General features: G+C 44.1%; 1 protein-coding gene across 5 annotated transcripts in view; it reads left to right on the top strand.

Moving 5' to 3' along the window:
- Nucleotides 1-23,434, top strand: part of CEP112 (centrosomal protein 112) — a 362,246-nt gene that overhangs the window by 15,573 nt on the left and 323,239 nt on the right. For 4 of the 5 annotated variants that reach the window (XM_066615054.1, XM_066615053.1, XM_066615056.1 and 1 more), the window contains exons 4-6: nt 3,035-3,204; nt 18,869-18,965; nt 21,688-21,762. In XM_066615054.1, the coding sequence (XP_066471151.1) occupies nt 3,035-3,204; nt 18,869-18,965; nt 21,688-21,762 (342 nt within the window). The remainder of the gene's footprint in view (nt 1-3,034; nt 3,205-18,868; nt 18,966-21,687; nt 21,763-23,434) is intronic. The other variant, XM_066615055.1, reaches the window with a different exon arrangement.

Below are 23,434 nucleotides of genomic sequence, written 5' to 3' on the forward strand. Positions count from 1 at the left end.
GTGTGATCTCCTCTCTTGTGAGCCTGCCTTGAAAGCAGCATCACTGCCGTTACCACCGCACTGCCGTTCTCGTCCTCTGCATCACAACCTCTCTCACTCTCTGAAATCACCTGGAAGCCACGATCCTTTCCTGCCCTGGCTAGCATGTCCTCTCTTTATATCTTTGCTGGGGAGAGGGGGGATCCCTGGCTGCCAAGAGAGCAGCCAGGAGTGGGGGGGGGGGAGGAGGGAGGGCAGGTCTGGCATGTGGGGGGAGAAGCACCCAGGGAGAGTGCTGCTCCCCCAGCCACCTCTCTGATGTGCACCCTTCCCCTCTTCTTACTTCTCTCTTAGGCTGCAATTCTGTCTACTCTTACCTGGGAGTAAGCCCCATTGCCAATAATGGGAGTCAATTCTTTGTAGACATGCTTAGGCTTGGGGGAGATGAGGGGAAGCGTCCTTGCTTATCTTTCTTCTGAGGGGGTTACTACTGTTTTTATTTCCTTTATTTACAAAAGCTCAAGCTACTTCTTGTATTGAGGTGCATGAGTAGGGTGCACTTGTTTCTGGCTAGTGCTGAGCACAGTATTAATAGCCACATCAATGTTTTTTAGTTTCAAGTACAATACAAGAAGTAACTTGAGATTTTGTAAATAAAGACAGAAATAAAAACAGTGGTAAATAAATACACAAATATTTTGTTCCAGATGTTTTATTTTTTGCTTGATAGCAGTGGTAGCAAGGGCAGGGAGAATTGGAAGAAGCTTCTGAGCTGAAATACTGTCTCTTGTCATTTACACTTTGAGTTTCTAGACAAGAACTTCCTGCTTGATGACATCACTTCCGGCCCTGCCATCACAGTGATGTCACTTCCTGTCTGATGTCATTTCTGGCTATGGCATCACTTCCAGGTTGCTGACATCACTTCCGGTGGGTCCCAAACAGATTGTCATTCTCAGAAGTGGGTCCTGGGCTAAAAAGGGTGAGAACCACTGCTCTAGAAGGCTTTAGGAGGTCCTGGTCCTTCTAATGCCTTCTAAAGGCATGAAAATGTCACTTCTAGTTTTTGGCTGAAAACAGGAAGTAGCATTTTTCAGTCTGTAATCATCATTCTGAAGCTGGCGGAGGCTGTGGGCAGATACCTACTGGCTCTTCTGAGCTCAGAAGACCAACTGGGGGTGAAGGGAGCTCAGCTTCCCTTGCCTCTGGAGGCTCGGGGGGGTATTCCCTCATATCCGCAGTTTCACTTAACTGGAGGATTCTGGAATGGAATGAATATGGGGGCACATCTGTATGTTGCAAAATATTTTTCAGCTATTGTACAAGTACTTAATGAGTAGATAAACTAAAATGAGATATTTGTCTAATTATTTGCCTTGGGATAGTGGAGTTTTATTGAGCAAATACTAATGGAAGTTGAATGTTTAGTATTTGGTATTCAGTATACTAAATAGAATACTGTTTAGTGTTTATGAATATTCTTCTGATGATAATAAAGCTAGGATTTTTCTGTTTAGTTTTACGTGGTATAGTGGTGAAGGAAAGGAAAATAGTACTAATTGATCTTCTAAGCAGTATTGATGAATTATTTTTGTTTCTTCTGCTCCAGATGCTGCTAGTAGCATGCAGATTGACCTTGTCTTGCCTTCTCACCCCATTAGACTTAGGGTTTTGGCCCCATTGGTTGTCTCACTGGCAGGGGCGTAACTTAGCTGGCATTCAGCTGGAGTGTGAGAGCTGCCTGCCAACCTGATCCTTGTGCATTTGCTGAATTATTTTTTGTTTAGAAAAATTTAAGTAAAGCCATCTTATCAAAATTTATTGATTTTTCCTGAAATTTGATAAAATGTGTACTTCCTATGTTGATAGTTGTATTGATCTGAGTGTGAATTGGACTATCCAGTTTAGTGTTACAGACCAGGGGTGTCAAACATATGGCCTACAGACCAAAGGTGCAGTGGTGGACCTCCCCAGCCCCGCACCCTGGGGCAAAGGTCCATGATGGTGTCCCCCGCGATCTGTCGCTGTTCCCCCCGCATGCAAATATGCCTCCATCCCACTCACCTGCGGCTCATGGAGCCTTGTGTGACCCAAGGCTGGTTAGGGAAACCTCTCTGGCCCAGAATCACACTATAAACTGTGTTTCTGGAAACCCGGTAGCACAGTTTCTGACCCCGTCGGGAGTCTCGGAGAGGCTTCCATGGGGTTCTACAGCCTTGTGCCAGGGGCATTTGCCCAATAGACTAAAATGGTAGGTTCGCAACTGCAAAGGTGGCCCCCAGAAGCGGTTTATCCAGACAAGTTATGATTGGGCTCTCCCAGCTTGAGAATTGGGCTTTCTCATGCCTTGAAGATAGGATCAAGATTTGCACATTTTTTTCTCTGTCATTTGCAGCTAATGATTTTATATGTTAAGAACATAGTGCTTATTTCTGGCCATCATCTGCTTATTGTTGTCACTTCTGGCCATCAACAGGCACCATGAATGCTGACTTTGGCCTAGTATATGAAATGAGTTGTTGTCTCTGTTATAGACTGTAGTTGTTTTTATAATTAATCTGTTTTAATCTGTGTTTTGATCTGTTTTATCAATAACTGGAGAACCCTGGACTAAACTTGCATCCTAAGTGCTTATGATTGTTAAAGAATATTTATGTATAGCTTTTCAACAAAACAGTTCACAATTTGCCATCCTAGTTGCTTATGGACAGTGTTGATATCAAGTCATAGTAAAATGTGTGACTGTTTCTAAAGATCTTAGTCTTCTTGCATACGTGAGATGGGAGGAAAATGACTGTGACATGTATCTGTGCCAGCATCATGGATTATACTGAAAATTGTGTAATTTTTGAAGAGATGTTAAAGCTTAGGGCAGGATTTTTGGTAAATCAACATTTTGTTTTATGTGTTGATTGGATGCATTTGTGGTGGCAATTAGGCTTTATTATATAGAATCCAGATATACATAGTGTTTAGAGAAACTGGGAAAGAACTCTGAAAATTTAAATCTAGAAAAATCTTTTATTGGCTGTTTTTTCTTTTTTTTTAAATTTAGTCTATCTATTTTGATGAACCAAATTCAACAAGAGTGCAGAGTGATGGCCCAGAAAGTTTACCTGACTGGGTCATGGGAGAGCTTGGACAAAGTGGTTCTAAATTGGACGAATCCTGGAAAGTTTCTTTCAGAGACGAGTCTTCTTTGCTAACTTCACCACTTGTACGCAGGTAAGAACTGGAGGGTCCCAACTGGAACCCTTTAATAATGTTTGCTCTATGTTTATTACTCACACTACTTAATATACTAGTCCTTGAAGCATGATAACCATTCATCATGGTACTCCATTTTTTTGAAGGAAAGGAGCACAAATTTTTCAGCAGGTTACTATATGATTCAATGGGAATAATGTGGGTTAGTTAGAAGATGCTAAAAATGATCAAATGGGGTTACAAAGGCAAGGAATATTTTGTCAAATACATTCATCCTTTGTTTCTGTCCAACATTGCATATAAGCATCAGAGATCATATGTGTACACCTGTGGAGTGGGCAGAAATGAGTTAACCTTACCGCTGTCTTTCGTCCTTTTGTTCTTCTTCACCATCAGCTTTAGACTATACCTTTGGGGGTACAGATATATACTCCTTGTTATAGAAAATGTTATTTAAGGTTATGATGCTATGTAATGACATGAATGACCTAGGAACTGAAGCATCGAAATGGCTACTTGCTTTCTGAAAATGTGAGGTGCTTTTCCTACCCCCTTGTTTAGTGCTAAAATGCTTTCTGCAATTCTAATCAAGTATTCTATATTTTATTTGTTGTGTTCAAAACCACACAAAGCAACACTGTTTTATTAACAAATGAATTAATCCCATCAGTAATCTATTTGGTTGATTTGTTTTGAACTTTTTATATTGCTTGTAAAGAACTTGGAGATGTTTTAAAGAAAAGGTTTTTAAAAGTACAAAGCATGTTGTGATTCTAATTATTTTTTTGTAATTGTTTCAGCAACAGAATTCCAATCTTTGCTTTAGTTTTGCTTGTGTCCATGTACCTGGTTGTAACGTGCAACCTAGTTTTGAAGCTCAGTTCTGTTTCAGCACTTGTGCTGTTTACATTGCAAACTATACATTGAAGTTGGTTTGCAGTCCTTCTTTGCAGGGAAAGTGTAACCAAAGTTTTGCCACTTTGGTTATATTGGCAAACTCTGCTTTCTATTAAAGAGGAAATAACTAATTGAGAACATGAGGGAAGAAGAGAGTATGTGAGCCTCTTAAATGAAGTGCCAAACCATGATTTGACTATGGGTAGGTGGGTGGGTGTGTACTCATTTACCAAGTGCTGGCCCATCCATTATGCAAATTAGCCCATTCCTATTAGGCTGCAGATTAGAGTGGTGGAGTGGCAATCAGATGCCCGCCACCTCATCCCACTATGCTGTTGCAAGCAGAATCAACCTCCTTAACAGCCCCCTCCCTTATGCAGCGCCTGAATCAAAGTAGAAAATGCAGGTGTTCTTCAAGAGCACTCTGTGTTGCTGGCTTTGCATGAAGAACCTGAGTGGTAGAAAGTGAAAATCCTGGTGTTTCGATCCTTGGACTGTAGCAAACTGGCTTCCTAACCTTCTTCCACCCAGCACTTTAAAAGACTCCAGTGGGGGAAGGCACAAGATTGCTCTTTCCTTTGCCTGGACTCTTTGAAGAAAGTAGGAAATGCAGTGTGTGCTGGGAATGATGTCAGTGTGCCTTATGTTTCCTACTTTGATTCAAAGGTCTACACAGAAGTAGGAGCTAGGTAAGGGGGGCAGTGGAGCATTGTACTGCCTCAGCAATATTGTGCTCTCATTTGCTTCAGCATGGGAAAGGCAAGATATAATTTTTTTAAATAATAGTTATTCTGAAATTCAGCTCCTGCTTAAGTAAGGTTAAAAAGCTAAACACAGAAGCATTGTACAAGCAAAATGATTTTCTAACTGCTACAGGAAATGCAAATATAATGTGAGACTTTGAGAAAAGCATTTTTGAAGTGCACCTGTCCCCCTAGAGATTTAGAGCCCAACCCTGGGCTCGACGCGCAGTGCGCGTGGTCACAAACAATTGTACTGTTGCACTGTCATAAAGCAAGTTTGCAAGCCTTACTGCTGGGCGAGTGCCCGTGCTAGCCCAGCGCTGGCTGGTGCTGGGTTAGCGCCGGGTGGGTTCCCGGCCTCCGCCGCTTGGCGGTCACACGGACTGCTGAACCACAGTACAGTAAGCGGAGGTGGGGAGTAGGCAGGGAGGTAGGCGGAAAGCGGAGAGAGGGCGGGTGGGAGATGTGCCCATGGGAGGGAGCGGGGAGGAAGGGAGGGAGGTGGGTCCAGTGGAGCTCTGCTCGACCAGATCCTGTCTGTTTGTGTGGGGCGTGGCGCCTTACACAAACGTCTTTACCTCACCCAGTAGCCCATTGCGGGGCTACTTCCCTTACATGGGAGAAGGGGACGAAAGTCCCCTTCTCCCAAGGTACTGCCCACGGTAGCCCATGGTGTAGAGGATCCAGCGGCAGCTATTTTTGGTGCCACTGAAGCTGTGTGCCACAGGAGCTCAGGATTGGGCTGTCATACTTCTGTTTGTATATGTATTGGTTAACTGTGCTATTTTGCTTTTGCAAATAAAATTCAGAATGATGTTTGCAGCATTTTTTCTTTCTTATTAACTGTGCCTAGAAGTCATTTGAATTTTTTTGGGGGGAACAAATATTGTGACTACTTTCCTTAGAAGAACTTTTTTTTTTTCCACCTAAGGGTCCTACATTTAATTTCTCTGGTTTAATTTAGGTTGCTGTTTTTCTGCAGACTGTAAATGGGCAATTTTACAAACCACAGGTGGACCCCCATTATTAGTGAGGGTTCAGTTTCTGGAACCCTCGCGAATATGTAATTTTGTGAGAAATGAAGTCACACAAAATTCAGGAACCACCGAGCTCCAAACATGACTGGAGCCTTCCTATGGTCACTTCTAGAGCTATTCTGAGGCCTGTGGAGGCCACATACAACCTCTTCAGGCCTCAAAATCACCTTTGGAGGTCCTAGAAGGGCCCTTCCAGTTTTTGGGTGAAAACCAGAAGTGCCCTTCTAGGACCTTCAGAGGCCTTTCTAAGGCCCGTGGAGGCTGTGCGTGGCCCTATAGGCCTCAGAAAGGCCCCCGAAAGCCTCAGAGGCCACTTCTCGGAGTCAACTGTAGCTGTGCTCCAGTTGCCTCTGGAGGCTTTTCCATGGCCCAGGGAGGCTGTGCACAGCCTCCATGGGCCTCAGAAAGGCCTCCGGAGGTCCTTGAGAGGCATATGTTTTTCTCCAAAAAACTGGAAGTGCCTTTCTAGGACGTCTGGTAGCCTTTCTGAGGCTCATGGAGGCTAAGTACAGCCTCCATGGGCCTCAGAAGAACCTCTGGAGGGCTCAGGTGGGGCCAAATCTGACTCCATTCAGGTCTGAATCTGTGTTGAGCCAGATTCAAAGATAGAAATTTTGCAAATAAACAGGCTCCACCTGTACATTAGTCCCTCCACCCCAGTATCTGCAAGTGATACGTTCAAGATCTACTGCAGATACCTGAAACTGTCGATAATAGCGAACTCTATATACTGTACTGTATTTGCAGATTCTGGCTTTTAAGACTCAGAGGCAGTTTGCCTGAATGATGGGGCTTGCTGGCTGCTCCCCTGTTTGCAGCCACCAAAGTGTCTCTGGGCTGAAGGGTGAGGTGCTTCAAGAGGCAGAGAGGGAAGAGTGGCAGGCTTCCCCTACTCTTGAGTTGGAGTGTGTAAAGTGGCCTTCAGGGAAAAGCTGCCAGCTGATACAGTGCTGCTGGATGACACAGTACGACTGAGTGCAGTGATCAAGGTGAGCCAGAGCCTGAAGTAGCAAAAGGTGTGCTTCAAAGGGCAGCACTAACTGGCAGGGGAGAAAGGAGGAGGGACGTTCTGGATGAACTAAAGTGGGCCCTCTGTTGCAGCGCAGCGCTGCTTTGGGAAGCACCCAAGGCTTAGGCTTTGTTGCTTGAGGGAGTGCAGAAAGCAGAAGCACTGAAGGGACTTTGGGAGAAGAAACTGAAGTAGCAGGGAGTCAGAGCAATGATGAGACGACAGTCATGGATTCAAATGTAGATTCTGGGGGAGAAGCCGGAAGCGGAACGGAGTGAGATCGAGAGAGAGTGTCCACCCTCCATCCAGTCTCTTTAAGCCTTTATTGACTCTTAAAACACATGAAGCAATACTGATAAGCTTCTAGCTTCAACTAGCAAACTCTAGCTTAACCACAACACATTCCTAGATAATAACTGCTTAACATCCTGTTGTTTACAGGCACTGGGCTTAGAGACTCAGCATATTTCAAGGCTGGCAGAGTGTGCTCTTGCGCAGACGCAGGCGTGCCTGCTGTCGTGTTGCCACATACTAAAGCTAAGCCCAGCACCTGCGCATAATTACAACAGCCCTCTTTATTTACAGGCTCAGCATCCACATATTTGAGTATCTGCGGATGCCAAGCCTGCACTGCAGGACCTCAGATGACCTCCTGGACTCTTCTGGTCATGTTTGGGAGGTTTTTCTGAGGTGCAGGGAGTCACTTTTGGTTTGCGCTGGTGTCTTCTGGTCAGATCTGGTAGACCTCTGAGGAGGCCAGGAGGCAGCATGCAATCTCTGGAAAGCTGGTCGCAGCCCTGAGGTAAGCTGTTGTGGCACTGTGGCCCCCCCCCTTATCTGCAGATTTCGGTACCCATGGGGGTCCTGGAAAAGATCTACTATGGATACTGAGGGCCCACTTTAATTTTGCTTTGTGGCAACCATAAAGCAAAACTTGGGTAGGTATGTAAAAATGGTACTGATCTAGAAATGATTCAGTGCAAGTTAATAAACCTCACAATAAAACAAAAAACAAGCTTTTGCTGCTTATAATATTATATATGTGTGTTTTATAATGAATAATTTATTGTAGCTTAGAACTGAAGTTCAGTGCTGCTTCAAATTCTATTGCTCCTTATACTTTGATAAATATCTTTAATCTCCCCCCCCAATTAATGTTTCATCATTTTTATGAAAAAATTCTTTATTGAAGCCTCCTTGTTTGTGAAGCATTCATAATGACGGTTTAGGTTATGCTGTTTGTATTTCAACCTGTTTTTTATTATTTAATGCTGTAGAATCCTTCTGAAGTCCTTTTCTTAAGGGTCTGTTTAGACTAGTGGTTCCCAAAGTGGTGGGTCATGACCCACCAGCCTGGGAAGCACTTAGCTCTGGCCCCTTAAGGTGCAGAGAAGGAGGGAGGCAGCAACGCGATCTCCAGGATTGTGCTGCTGCCTGGGGGGAGGGGTTTTCCCACTTATCTAAGGGGGTGCCAGCCTATGGGGGGTGCACAGGCCCTGCAGATACTCTACAGGGCTCCTCAAGCCTCTGTAATAGTAAAAATTTTGATGTAAACAGGATGTAAACTTCCTGTTCTGGATTATAAACAGGAAGAGGCTTTAAATTGAGTTTTTTTACTATTGCACGGTCTTGGGAAGCCCTGCAGAGGTGCCTCTGCACCTCCTGGAGGCTGGCATCCTCTTAGGTAAATGGAAGACCCTCCTCCCCTGGCAGCAGTGTGATCTTGGGGATCATTTTGCTGCCTTCTCCCCTCCCCTGCACGTACTTAACAGTGCTCCCAACTCCCCTGTAGAAGTTTGGGGAGCATTGATTTAGACAAATGTTGAGCACTTCATAAGCAGTTTAAGTTGTCCCAAATCAACAGGGCGACCTATGTAACTGTGGAATTCATTAATAAAGCTGATTTCTAAGTTGGTAATGTTCTAATGATGAGTCAGTATACACCAAATAGGTCTAATGAGTTCCTGTGAGTGGTTCATCTTTTGTAGCTCTTGTCATATTGTCCTTCATTTATGCAGTAGCAAGAATATAGTTAGTATGGGGAGGAAGAGCAGAGATTTGTCGGATCAAACCTACAGTATAATGCAAGATTTCTTATTTCCTTGCTGAAATAGCTTCCTTTCTCCCATCGTTTTAATTCATCGGCCAGTTAGAGCGTATGGAGAACTAGGAGAGTGTAATGAGCTGAAGCTATGCATAAAGGTGGCAAATGTTTTATGCTGTGCAGCTTAAACACCAAATCAAAAATGTTAATTAGTTATCATTCATAGTTGTTGGCAACCTTCGAAAGACTATGGTATCGCGCTCTGAAAGGTGGTTCTGGAACAGCGTCTAGTGTGGCTGAAAAGGCCGATTCGGGAGTGACAATCCCTTCCACACTGGGAGCAAGTGCAGTCTGTCCCTGGCCTGTCTCCCTGGCTATGGGCCTTCCTTCTTTGCCTCTTAGCCTCAGACTGTTGGCCAAGTGTCTCTTCAAACTGGGAAAGGTCATGTTGCACAGCCTGCTCCAAAGCGGGCCGCTCAGAGGCCAGGGTTTCCTACTTGTTGAGGTCCACTCCTAAGGCCTTCAGATCCCTCTTGCAGATGTCCTTGTATCGCAGCTGTGGTCTACCTGTAGGGCGCTTTCCTTGCACAAGTTCTCCATAGAGGAGATCCTTTGGGATCCGGCCATCATCCATTCTCACGACATGACCGAGCCAACGCAGGCGTCTCTGTTTCAGTAATGCATACATGCTAGGGATTCCAGCACGTTCCAGGACTGTGTTGTTGGGAACTTTGTCCTGCCAGGTGATGCCGAGAATGCGTCGGAGGCAGTGCATGTGGAAAGCATTCAGTTTCCTCTCCTGTTGTGAGTGAAGAGTCCATGACTCGCTGCAGTACAGAAGTGTACTCAGGACGCAAGCTCTGTAGACCTGGATCTTGGTATGTTCCGTCAGCTTCTTGTTGGACCAGACTCTCTTTGTGAGTCTGGAAAACGTGGTAGCTGCTTTACCGATGCGTTTGTTTAGCTCGGTATCGAGAGAAAGAGTGTCGGAGATCGTTGAGCCAAGGTACACAAAGTCATGGACAACCTCCAGTTCATGCTCAGAGATTGTAATGCAGGGAGGTGAGTCCACATCCTGAACCATGACCTGTGTTTTCTTCAGGCTGATTGTCAGTCCAAAATCTTGGCAGACCTTGCTAAAACGATCCATGAGCTGCTGGAGATCTTTGGCTGAGTGGGTGGTGATAGCTGCATCGTCGGCAAAGAGGAAGTCACGCAGACATTTCAGCTGGTCTTTGGACTTTGCTCTCAGTCTGGAGAGGTTGAAGAGCTTTCCATCTGATCTGGTCCGGAGATAGATGCCTTCTGTTGTAGTTCCAAAGGCCTGCTTCAGCAGGACAGCGAAGAAGATCCCAAACAAGGTTGGTGCAAGAACACAGCCCTGCTTCACTCCGCTTCGGATGTCAGAGGGGTCTGAGGTGGAGCCATCAAAGACAACAGTGCCCTTCATGTCCTTGTGGAAGGATCTGATGATGCTGAGGAGCCTGGGTGGACATCCAATCTTGGGGAGAATCTTGAAGAGGCCATCCCTGCTGACCAGGTCGAAAGCCTTCGTGAGATCTATGAAGGCTATAAAGAGTGGCTGTCGTTGTTTCTCTGCATTTCTCCTGCATTTCTCCTGCAGTTGTCTAAGGGAGAATACCATATCAGTGGTGGACCTGTTGGCTCGGAATCCACACTGTGATTCTGGATAAACGCTCTCTGCAAGTACCTGGAGCCTCTTTAGTGCAACTCGGGCAAACAACTTTCCTACAACGCTAAGGAGAGAGATGCCACGGTAGTTGTTGCAGTCACCCCTGTCGCCTTTGTTCTTGTACAGCGTGATGATGTTTGCATCCCTCATGTCTTGAGGTACTCCACCTTCTCTCCAGCAGAGACAAAGGATTTCATGCAGCTCAGTGATGATGATCTCTTTGCAGCACTTTAGGACTTCAGCAGGGATGCTGTCTTTTCCAGGTGCTTTGCCAAAGGCAACGGAGTCCAGAGCCACGTGAAGTTCTTCTAGGGTTGGTTCACTGTCAAGCTCCTCCAGCACAGGCAGGCTGCAGGTCTGATGACCTGCAAGCAATAGATGATGCACGCAAAACAGCTGTCATCCACATGGAGCTGAGCAGACTGCAGATGGACATTGTCGCCCTTCAAGAGACAAGGCTGCCAGATTCCGGATCTGTCAAGGAGCGAAATTTCTCATTTTTCTGGCAGGGAAAACCACCAAACGAAACCAGGGAACATGGTGTTGGCTTTGCGGTCAGAAATACCCTGCTGAAATCCATCATCCCTCCTACTGTGGGAAGTGAAAGAATTTTGTCCCTGCAGCTCCAGTCATCAGCAGGACCTGTCACTCTCATCAGTGCTTATGCACCGACTCTGTCGTCTCCAGCAGAAGCCAAAGACAAATTTTATGATGACCTGGCCACCACTATCAAGAAGATCTCCGTAAAAGAGCCATTGTTCATCCTCGGCGACTTCAATGCTAGAGTTGGTGCTGATAACAGTTCGTAGCCCACTTGCTTAGGTCAGTTCGGCACTGGGAAGATGAACGAAAATGGCCAACGCCTGCTAGAGTTTTGCTGTCATCACGGTCTCTGTGTCAGCAACACGTTCTTCAACACGAAGCCCCAACATAGAGTCTCTTGGAGACACCCAAGATCAAAGCACTGGCACCAGCTCAACCTGATTCTCACCAGACGCTCCAGCCTTCCCAGCATCAAGATCACACGCAGCTATCAGGGTGCTGCCTGTGACACCGACCACTCGCTGGTGTGCAGCAGAGTGAAACTGCAAACAAAGCGACTGTATGACACGAAAAGGGAAGGAAGACCTCGCATTGATACGAGCAAGACCCGGGATCAGAGAAAAGTGGAGGAATTTGCACGAGCGCTTGAGGAATCTCTTCCAGGCCCGGTCGATGCAAACGCATCCAACAGATGGGAACATTTCAAGAATGCCGTTTACAACACCGCCTTGTCCATATTTGGCAAGAAGACCAACAAGACAGCAGACTGGTTTGAAGCCCACTCTGAGGAGTTGACACCAGTCATTGAGGAAAAGAGGAGAGCTCAAGCAGCATACAAGGCCTGTCCCAGTGAGCGCAACCTGCAGGTCCTCCGAGATGCTCGCAGCAAAGTCCAGCAGACTGCCAGGAGATGTGCTAACGACTACTGGCTCCAGCTCTGTTCCGAGATACAGATAGCAGCTGACACGGGCAACATCAAGGGGATGTATGATGGTATCAAGCAGGCGCTAGGTCCAACACAGAAGAAAATTGCCCCTCTGAAGTCTGCCACAGGCCAGGTCATCCAGGATCGGGCGCAGCAGATGGAACGCTGGGTGCAGCACTACTCTGAGCTATATTCCAGAGAAAATGTAGTCACCGAAGAAGCGCTGAACAACATTGAGTGCCTGCCTAGTTCTCATTGTTAAATTAATAATCATTGTTCTTCATAATCCTAGTTCCTGAAAAAGCCATAGGCTGCTAATGTAATCAAATTTACTGTGAAATAATACACTGATTTATCATGATTCTGTAGTCTGATTTGTTATCTTGAGAGCTCTTCTCCTTGGATGCTTAAAACATGTAAAATACTCAAAGACTAAGGTAACATAATATTTTTAGGGAAATGACTTAAGCGTCTTACATTGTTATTATTCCACAGTAATTCACCAACTGGTGAATTGGTAAAAGGGCAAAGCATTTTTAGGATTGCTACTTCTTGTTTGTAAGTCACTGAAATAGTCAGCAGATGGTGATATAGTTCTTTAGAATAGGCTCAAGGAGACTTCTTTATAGGTGAGTATTCTGTTAGTGGTCTCTCTAAACATATTAGGTTGCTGACTTTACTTGCTAAAAACCATTGTTAAAAATGATTCTTGAAAGAATATTGGTAAGGAGACAACCAAAATTACTGTTCTAGTTCAGAAATTGATTGGTATTTTATAGAAAACATTTTGTATTTATTTATATTGGTTTAGCATGTAAATATGCTTGTTTTAGGTGGAGTCGCATTCATTTGTTCCTTCACCTTTTAGGTGGAGTCGAGAACATTTGTTCCTTCACCTAGGGGCTGCATTGCAGCTGCACTGGGGCTGGAAAGTGGATAGGATTGGGCCCTCAGTTGCCTTTTTTAATAATATGGCAATTGTACTGTTTAGACCAGGTCTCTACTTACATATGGGTCAGGGGCCTGTCTTTCACTGTATGTAAAGCAACATGTATATTGATGGTGCGATAGATCTCCAGTAATACCTCCTGTAATGCTGTGGATATGCTCCTGGAAAAGCGAGTGATGGATGAAACAGTGCTATAGGCAGTAACTATAATACTGTTCTAGTGTAGATGTGTTCACAGTACAGTACAGGTGTACCCCCTTATTTATGGGGGTTCTGTTCTGGACCCCTGCAGATGGGGGGAACATCTGCCCCTGCGGTCTGGGCCCTCCAGAGGGGAGGGGAGCCTGGCTCCCCACCCCTGCGGAGAGGCTTCTGAGCTCAGCAGAGGCCGCGGACATCCATCCATGGCATCTCTTGGGCTCAGAATGAGCTCTAGAGCTCAAAACGTGATTTCTGGTTTCATGGAGAAACCAGAAGTCACATGTTTTGAGCTCTAGAGCTCAGTCGGAGCACTGGAGAAGGCATGGTCAGATGTCCACGGCTGCCCTCACTCTTTAGGGCAGCCCCCCAGACCTGATTTATGGATAATTGGATTTGTGGATATGGGCCCCTCCCCATACTGCAATAGTTTAGAGCCTACTCCATAATTAACTGCAGCTGTGACTTCTGTGTGGCAGCAATGCAAGATGATGGGAGAAGTGACTCATTTTTGGGAACTACAGGCTTTTTGTTGAAGCAGTATCTAGAGTAGATTGCCTTGCCTGCTGTTTCCTATTCCAGAGCATTGCTTGGTAGCACAGACTTGGCTTTGTGCTAGCCAAAATACATCGCTCTCATTGGCCTGTACTACTCAGAATATGCAGCTTCTGTTGGCTGCAAGAAAGTAGACATCTGTACCTTTTTTTGCACCAAATGTTTGAATGGTTTTAACCTTTTTCTTTTTATAATACTGTAAAAATTACACCCAGGACATACCTAGAGAGTACTATAACAAAACAGTTTTATAGGAAATGTGTGTACACCCTTTTCCTTTTTTCCTGTAACCCCTTTATGATTTTTTCCTATACCTTAACTCCTTTCTGAACCCCTTTATAACATCACTCCAATTATTACAGATTCATCAGTGTGTCATTTTCTTTTCCCCACATTTCTTCTATACTAGGTCTGACATTTTATTCACTTGTAAATGTTCTCCTCCTGCTTTTCATAAATTATTAGTCAAATGCTGGTGCTGAGCATTGACTTTAGTGGGCAAACCTAGCGCAAAAAGAAACATCTTGAAGTTCTTTTGAGGCTGGATGCCAATCTGATATGTTTGGAATGGAGCTAGCATTGACATGCTATGGATGCCTTTCCTGTCTACAGGCACTTGTTTCATAGATCTCCCCTAATAAGACACAACAATATAATGCATTGTGGGTATGTGTGCTGATGGACAATGACAGAGCAGTAGCGAAGCGTGCATAAATTTGAGTGTGTATAGTGTAGTGAATGTGAGAATTCTAATTTCTAATTTGTGGTGGAACAAGCTTGATTTGTGTGGTTTAGATTTGTGTGAATAAGAATACATTTTGATTTTTAAGACATGTTAAAGGGACAGCAAGTTGAGTCAGTAGCAGTGCAATACTTTTCCTGTCCCAGTCCTCAGTTTTGGTTCTTTGTGTGGGACTCCATTGCCTAGCAGAAACCTCTTGCCAGGGGAGGGCCTGGAGAAGCCACAAGAGGAGCCCCAGGCAAGTTGAGGTACTAGTCCTTCATTACAGAGACACCCAGGCTGGGAACCAGGCAAGACAGGCTTGAGCCCCCCCCCCCCCTTAGTGGGGACAAGAGACAAGTTCTCAGTAGGCCTAGAACCCACAGTGGCAAATCCACAAACTGTTCTGTAATCATTTAGCTGCAGCAAGAAAAATGAAAGGAACATTTCATGGAATTTTTCACATTTTGCAGCACTACAAAGAGGCACACCTGGCTGGGAGAGACTGTATCGCATGCCGCAATTGGAGGGAGCACTTGTGGGCCAATCTTCGGGCTGGCATGTGATACAGGGCCCCTGGTGCAGCAGCCCACACAAAGACTATGTCATCTGCATCATTGTTGGCATCTGCTGCCCAGTAGCTCAGTGGTGTCAGGGATCAAAATGCTGCCATTTTCTAAAATGTAGCTTCTTAGTCACCATTTTGAATTGTTGTTCAATGCCTGATAACTTCTGTTTTGCGATGATGTATATCCTTCTGTTAGGCTGGTAATCACTGTGCATAGATTTAATGTTATGACATTCATAAGCAAATTACCAACTTTTTGTGAACTCTGAAGTTTTTAGTTAAATACCAGGGTTTTTCCATTTTCACTGTTGACCAGTTTTGGTAGAAGTATTTTGGAGCAACATAGCAATGCAAGATGCCTATTTGTGAGAGTGGGGATTAATGTGTGTGAAGTTATGTCAGAAATACTTTTCTAGGCGATAAGGAGAGCCAAAGAGGAAGCAATAAGGAGAAACCGGTCAATTGAGAGAGACTGAGGTTGCAGAACACCTTGGAAGCTCAGCATGTGCAAGTTCAGGAGGGGAAGAGGGATGCCTAAGCAAGTGGAACCCACAATTTTTCTTTCTGTTACTGTGGTAGAAATCCAATTTAGACCAATCTGGAAGACCAGAGGACCACTGTAATAAAGTTTTGTAGGCAACACTGTCAAGGCTCCCACCAGGGCCTGCTTAAGTGAGTTGCCTCAGGTAGAAGGTCAGCAGAAGGTGCTTATCTCTGCCCTCCCTCAACTTTGTCCTACACTGTTCCTCCTTCACTTTCCACTCCCTCAACTGAAAAAGGAAGTGGGGACAAGGAGGAAGAGGAAATATGGAGGAGAGTGCTGAGCTAGAGCATTGGAGAGTGGAAGGAGCAGAGACTAGCACATCATTAGATAAGGGAGGGCTGTATTTAGCATGCTGTCTCCAGCATCTGGAAGTCTTGAGTCAGCCCTGGATTCCTCTACATCAGTGGTTCCCAACCTGGGGGTCACAACTCCCCAAGAGAAACTGGAACCACTGCATTCCCCCTTAAAGGGAGTGGTGATGGCACCTCCTTGATTGTGCCACTGTGATAAAAAAGAATTAAAAAAAAGAATACCTGGGGTTAGCACCAGCCATCTGGAGAGTGTGGGAGCCCTGTGGCCCTGTCTGCGGGCCTCACTGCTGCTTAAAACGGCTCTCTGCTGCAATTGCAACCTGCTTCTGGTTTGCGTCATGAAATTGGGAGTCGTGATTGCAGCAGGGAGCTGTTTTGAGCACCAGGGAGGCCTGCAGAGGGGGACATGTGCCCCACACCATCCAGATGGCTCATGCTACCTCTAAAAACTTTAAAAAAACAAACCCTTTCACCATAGTGGTGCAATTGCCGAAGTGCCATTGCCACTGCCCCCCTGCCCGCAAGTATGTACAGTGTTCCCAACTTTCGTGTAAAGGTTGGGAACCACTGTTCTACATAGTGGTGCATCCCAGTAAACTTTCCAATAATTGTGAATCTATATATCTTGTTAAAACAGTGTGTTCTAATATCGTATGCACTAAAATTCTAGGCGGTGTGTATCCATTTCAGTAGAAAGAAATTCTAACTGGAAGCCTAATTGAACCCCTTTAAAAAAAGTGTTCCTTGTAACTAGCACTACTTGTAACCTATATTCCCTGGAAAGGGTATGTGCTGGTGAATGGATGCGTTCTCTTCTTGCCCAGTGTTGCAGTGCTACCTCTAGACACTTGGCAACGACATCATGCATCTAGTTGTTTGTTTCTGGTGAGTAAGATAGGTTTACAGCCTAAGGGCCCAATCCCATGCAGTGTGTGTTGGCTCACCACCAGAGTGCACTGTTGGCAAATGTTCCGTAAGGCACATTGGCAGTCTTCAACCCCAGTGCTAGCTCAGCACTGGCTGATGCTGGACTAGCACCAGTGGAGCCACCGGTACTCCACCGCTTGGCAGTTGCACGGACCGTCGGGCAGCAGAGAGGTGGGGAGGAGGCGTTCCGGGGTGGGGAAAGGTTGAGGGAGGGCAAAGAAAGAGAGCGGGGAGGAGACACGCTGGGGGAGGGAGTGGGATGGGAGGGAAGCCGGCACTGGTGGAGCTTTGCTCCACTGGGTCCTGAGCCTCCGTGTCAGGCCGTCCACCCAACACAAAGTCTCTTAATTCTACACCGACGCTTGGGTCACCATAGAATCGAGTTGCCCCATTGCAGGGCTACTTGCCTTACTCAGGGGAAGAGAACAAAAGTCCCTTTCTCCTGAGGAGCCTCCTGAGCGTATAGGATGCAGTGGCAGCCATTTTCGGTGCCGCTGCAGCCTTGTGTACTGGGCAGCTCAGGATTGGGCTGTGAGTCTTACTGAACACAATGGGCTTACTTCTGAGTAAAACAAATAACGTTGTTTTCAAACACCTCTATGCGTCATTGCCAAACTTCTAGGCTGAACCTACGTTGCACGGAGCTCAGCTTTGAGCTGTGCAGTCATGCAGCTTAGCACAGACCCTGCTTGTAACAGAGCAAGATGAGGATGAAATATAACAAGATGTTATGCACATTTCTAACAAATTAGTTTAACAATGAGAAGAAACCCTGTTTAAAAATTAAACATTAATGAAATATTAAACAGGTTTTTATCTGTTGTTAAACCAGATAGGAAGTTTGTTTATGATCTGCTGTAAAATTCCTCTGCCACCCTTTAAAAAAAATTTTTTTTAGCAAGAATGCTATCATGTAGCTTGTATATTATAATGCAAGTTTAAAATCTAACTAAATGCATTTTGTAGTACTTTCATTATTAAAGTATGGATAGATAAATTTTGTAAAGAGCAAATTATTCATGGAATTATGTATTTTACCCAGAAAACTAAATGGCGGAGAAAAGAAAAGGAACAACATAATATATATATTTATTTTTTCATGTAGTTCTTTATTTGGAACAATTATGTTTATAGTACCAGGAAAGTTAATGGTGGAGCTGCTGTCATGACTGCAGTTCTGTTTTTTATCTATTTTGTTTTGTTGTGTGTGATAAGAAATGTTATCTTGACTCATAATGTGCATTTCACATCTGCAAAAATATATTTTCCAAGTGATAATAACAATGAGGGCTATAATAACTCATTGTGGCTTAGTTCCACAGTATCACAGACGATGTGTCGCTAGTGAACATTTGTGAACTTCTTGAGGCAGTTTGGAGAAGTTGGTGGTAAACACAATTTTGTTTCTTATAGTTTAGATAGCCTTGTTTTTAATTCTTTCTTATTTGAGAGTCTTGTATAAAATGCGTTAGTAAACATGATGGCTTTGATTTTCATCATACTGTTTTGTGATGCATTCTCAGTAAGCCAGTCCATTCATTCTCACACTTGTGGTTCCCCCGCCCCTCCAACATACATTGAAAGTGCTTTTTGGGAAGGGGGCATACTTTTGGCCAACTAACATGAGTGATTGCTACTTTCCTCCTCTTGAGTTGATCAGGAGAAACTCTATTAAATATTATTTTTCAGCCTTGAAGTGAAAACTGTAATGTTTGACCATTCTCTGTGGTCACCACAGACACCACAATTCCCGAAGTAAATGTTGAAAAGTTGAACAGTTATTGCTTGTTGTCTCTTGAGGTTCAAAAGCTTACAGCTGCCACTTTAATTGTTCCTAGTGTTTTATTAGTGTGTTACATTAATTGGCTTTATTATATTGGGGTGTTTTTTTTAAATTGTACATGACTTTGAGTACTGTTGAGGTGCAGGGATAGTAGATATATAAATAAATGGCAATTCATTAGTTTTTAAGGCTCCTGCTTTTTCAACATGTTGTGATTTATCTTTGTTCTTTATAGCAGGGAACAGCATACATACAATGGGAAACTAGCACTTAAATCGCATTCCATGAGTCCGCCTCATCCATCAAATGATGACTCTACTTCAAAGGTGCCTGTAAGAATTTTTTTCTATTTACAGCAAAATGTTATTACTTTAGGACCCAATCCAATGCAATTTTCCAGTGCTGGTGCAGCCATGCTAATGGGATGTGCACTGTATCCTGCAGTGGGGAGGCAGTCACAGAGGCCTCCCCAAAGTATGGGAACATTTGTTCCCTTACCTCAGGGCTGCATTGTGGTTGCAGAGGTGCTGGAAAGTTGGATAGGATTGGACCCTTAATGGATTGTTAATTCTGGTGTTGAGACATGAACCTTACATGCAGTAAATTGGCAATAGAAGTGCTTCTTGGTATAGAGCAGGGTTGCCCAAACCCCGGCCCTGGGGCCACTTGCGGCCCTCGAGGCCTCTCAGTGCAGCCCTCAGGGAGCCCCCAGCCTCCAATGAGCCTCTGGCCCTCCAAAGATTTGTTGGAGCCTGCAGTGGCCCGAAGCAACTGCTTTCAGCGTGAGGGCAACTGTTTGAGCTCTCGTGTGAGCTGTGGGATGAGGGCTCCCTCCACTGCTTGCTGTTTCACGTCTGTGATGCAGTAGCAGCAGCAAAGGAAAGATCAGCCTTGCTTTGTGCAAGGCCTTTTATAGGCCTTGAGGTATTGCAAGATCTTCATTCATTCATATAAGTTCATCTTTAATATATTCATTTATGTAAACTTAGGTAAATTTATTCAAATTTCAAATGTAAATTAATTCTTCCCCCCCGGCCCCCGACATAGTGTCAGAGAGTTGATGTGGCCCTCCTGCCAAAAACTTTGGACACCCCTGGTATAGAGGTAGAACACAATCCTCTAAGACAGCGGTCTTCAAACTGTGTCCTGAAGAAGTCCTCCTGCCACCAGTGGCACTTACTGTTCTGCCATGGCGCCGAGTTTCTTTCAAGTTTATTTGACCACAGGGATACAGAATGAAAAATACTGCTCACACTTTTTCCAAACCTCAGATCCAGCCCGTGGGCCTTGGTTTGGAGAACCCTGCTCTAAGATCCTGTATAGGAAGAAAGGCACTATTTGTTGCCTTGGGAACCTCCTGATGAGGAGGGGAAAGGTCATATTTAAATATTTTTAAGGTTGATAGCAGTAGTCTAAACACAATACTTTGTGGGATTTTTTCTCTGCATAAGAGTAATTGAAGGTGTACGCCAAAATATCCGTAGCCAGCATGACTTAGCAGTGGGATGGGATGGGGAGAGAAAATGAGGTGAGATTAAACAATCTGTAATGGTAGACTTTTTTTGATATCCAATATAGCAGATTAAGTTGTTTAGTACCATCAGCAGCGTATGGACATGCTTGCTCAAGAAACTGTTGCATGCAATTTTAGTTATTGATGCAAAATACTCATTCATTTATTTATAGATGGGAAAATAAATTGCAACATTTAGAAACATTCTATAAATCAACATTTTAACAAAAAACACTATTAAACATATTAAATATAGCACTAAACTGCTTTTTCACCTTCAGCCACCATACCTGTGTCTTTTCATTTTACACTTTGTGATGGGGTATGAAGAAAGAGGAGGGCTATAAGGAATGTAGGCTTTTAGGAGTAAGGTGTTTAGGACTTTATAACTTAAAATCAACATTTTGGATGTGTTGTGCAGACTAAGGAAAGCCGTTGCAAATCCTGGATCCTCTGTGTAAAGAACAGTAATCACTCGGTATCAGCAGGGAATCTGTTTCCAGACCTTCCATGGATACTGAAATCGGTGGATACTGGGGTCAACGCTAAAAATGTTTTAAAAAGTTTTAAAAGTGCATTCCTTACCTTAGTGCCATGAACTGTGCCGTTCTCAGGGCAGTCTCTGGTGCTCCCAGAAGGCACTTACACTTGTGTTACCGCTTGCAACCCCCTCCCTTGACCCTGGTGCACCTCAGAATGAATTGCGGCAGTGATACCCAATCGTTTCCAGGATGCATTCTGGGATAAGCCAGGACCAAGGGAAGGGGTTGCAGACCTTGGCTCGACCTGGAGGCGACTTTCAGGAGCACCAGAGACTATCCTCCTGCCATCCGTGGATGTTCAAATCCGCAGATACCAAGACTGTGCCTGGTGAGGGACCACTGTACTCAAAGCACAATTTGCTTTTTAAAGCAAAGCAGAGTAAAGCATATGATGACAGTTTAAAGTGGTATACCAGTGTCAGAAGGTATCAACAATCTTGTTTAGAGTATGTTACAGTAGTCAATTTCATGCTTTGAATAATGGAAGATTGTGGAAAGGATCCTTATGGGAATTTGCAGGAAATTTTTCCTCATGCATGAAGAGCTATGATTTGTGCTAGGGTGTCTGCATTAAATGATCAGATATTTGGTTTGCTACTTATTAAGTGATAACTAAATGCAGCCATACATGAAAAAGAAATTTAAATATGTATCTTCTGCCTTAGATTTGTAAGAATTGGAGTGGCCCTCTCAGAATATAAGCCAGTAGAATAAACCAAGAGAATATAGGTGCTTATAGTATATATACATAAAAAAATTCAAATAGACACCTAATTGAATTTATTTTTATGTATATATATTATAAGCACCTATATTCTCTTGCTGAATGGTTATGTCCCAGAATGTTTCTGGACTTTTTGTTTACTTGGGTTAATAAACTCCATGTTTTCGGTATCTGAAATTACTTAAACTGAAACTAGGAATGAATTTTCAGCACAGGGCATTTGCTATTTGTGCATTTCCTACTTTAACATTTTATTTGAACATTTAATATTCCAGGAGGATCGCCTCTCAAAAAAATTTTCTTTGGATGACAGTGACCTTGAAGCCCGTCTCAACAGTTGGAATCTTGGGGTAATAGATTCACACACTTTCATTTGCTGGCTTCTCAACAACATTTGTTGTCAATTTTATCTCCTCCACCAATGTGGTCATCAAGACCTTATATAAGAATCTAGTTTAAACTCCTGAAAACAAGCTGGAACGAATCCTGACACTTTGTGAGATAAACAGACTTGATGTTGAGCTAGCAAGGGAAGCTGATAGCAGTGGGTCCTGTTCTTTAACATCCTAGAAATGTTGTCCTGTATCGCTAACATAATATTTCTGCATACCCCAGAAGTATTAAACCAAAGGAAAAGAGAAGCAGAATTTTTCTCCTGCTCTTTTCTCTGCAGTATTTAGCTTGCTAATATACTTGCAAGAGTTCATTATTATTTGCCGTATGTCATACGCTTGAGATCTTTTAAAGGGGCTTGCAGCTCTAGGTCTCCAAACTTCTCGTCATTGTAGCTTTTTTTCCTTTGTGGTTTCTTATCAAGTTCAACAGTATCTTATTTGCATTTAGGAACGTTCTATTTGAGAGTTGCTTGTAAGTCTAAAACCTGCATTGATTATAATTCTGCAATTATATGTATGTTTTAAAAATGGTTATGTGGGTTTTGTTTATTCCTACTATTTCCCCCACTTTTTAGCTTATTATCAAAAGGTTTCGTTCACTTTTGTTCTCTTGGAATTCAATACTGACTTCAGTGGGAGGTGAACAGTATCTCAGCAGGCTTGCGTCATAGAGGCTCTATTTATTAGGGAGATATTTTAAAATAACTGTAACACATTTGTGCACATGCTAAATGTGCCTCTGTGCATGCCCCTGGGTTTCTGTTTGTGCACTGCGCCTCTCTGGTTATCCTGTATTAAGTGTAACACCGCATACAACAACAGCTTGTTGAGGAGTGCAGGAAGCTGAGGCATGAGTTTTTGGCACATGGGCACAGGGCCCTAGACTCTGGCCTTAGAAATGACAGTGCTGTTTGAAAATAATTGCACAATGAAAATGTTAAAATGTGCTTGTATCTAAGAAACAGATTATGTGGTTATGACTTGTGTTTGTCCTGTGCTGGGCATTTTGAGGGGGGAAAGAGATGTGAATTCCTGTATGGCAGGTTGCGTTGAAAGCCCTGTTTTTGCCTATTTTGCATTATGTTTGAATGCTTCTAACTCTCCAGAAGCACCTGTGCAGTATCAGCAGTATAAAAAGCTGACATCTTCCTACATCTTCCTTCAAAAAGGTATCTTCCTACAACAGTTTTGTCCTTCATCTGAAACACCATTAGCAGCCAATCGTGTGTGTGTGTGATTCAAATCATTTTTCCCCATCTAGAGTGCTGAAGCTGATATTGTAATTGGGCAACCACGCTTGTCTAGGTAGAGAGGTGGGTTGGAATGGGTTCCACTCCTCCAATCGGGTAACTTGATGTCTTCATCAAACCAATGTTACTGAAGGGCATGCACAGGGATGCTCATGTGTATTGTTGCCTGGTCTGCTGTGAAATCTAATGTTGGTTTTGAAAGCATATCCTATTACTGTCCAGTAGGTGCGGGTACCCGGACTTCTGGGACAATGTGAATAGCTGGTGGTACGGACTGTAGTCGTGCAGCCCAATCCTGAGCTGCCCGCAGCACTCAGGCTCTGCGGCTCCGAGGAGGGCTCCCACAGAATCCTGCGCCTCCTGCGCTACTGTGGGAG

This window comes from Tiliqua scincoides, chromosome 2 (assembly GCF_035046505.1).
Source record: "Tiliqua scincoides isolate rTilSci1 chromosome 2, rTilSci1.hap2, whole genome shotgun sequence".
Taxonomy (NCBI): domain Eukaryota; kingdom Metazoa; phylum Chordata; class Lepidosauria; order Squamata; family Scincidae; genus Tiliqua; species Tiliqua scincoides.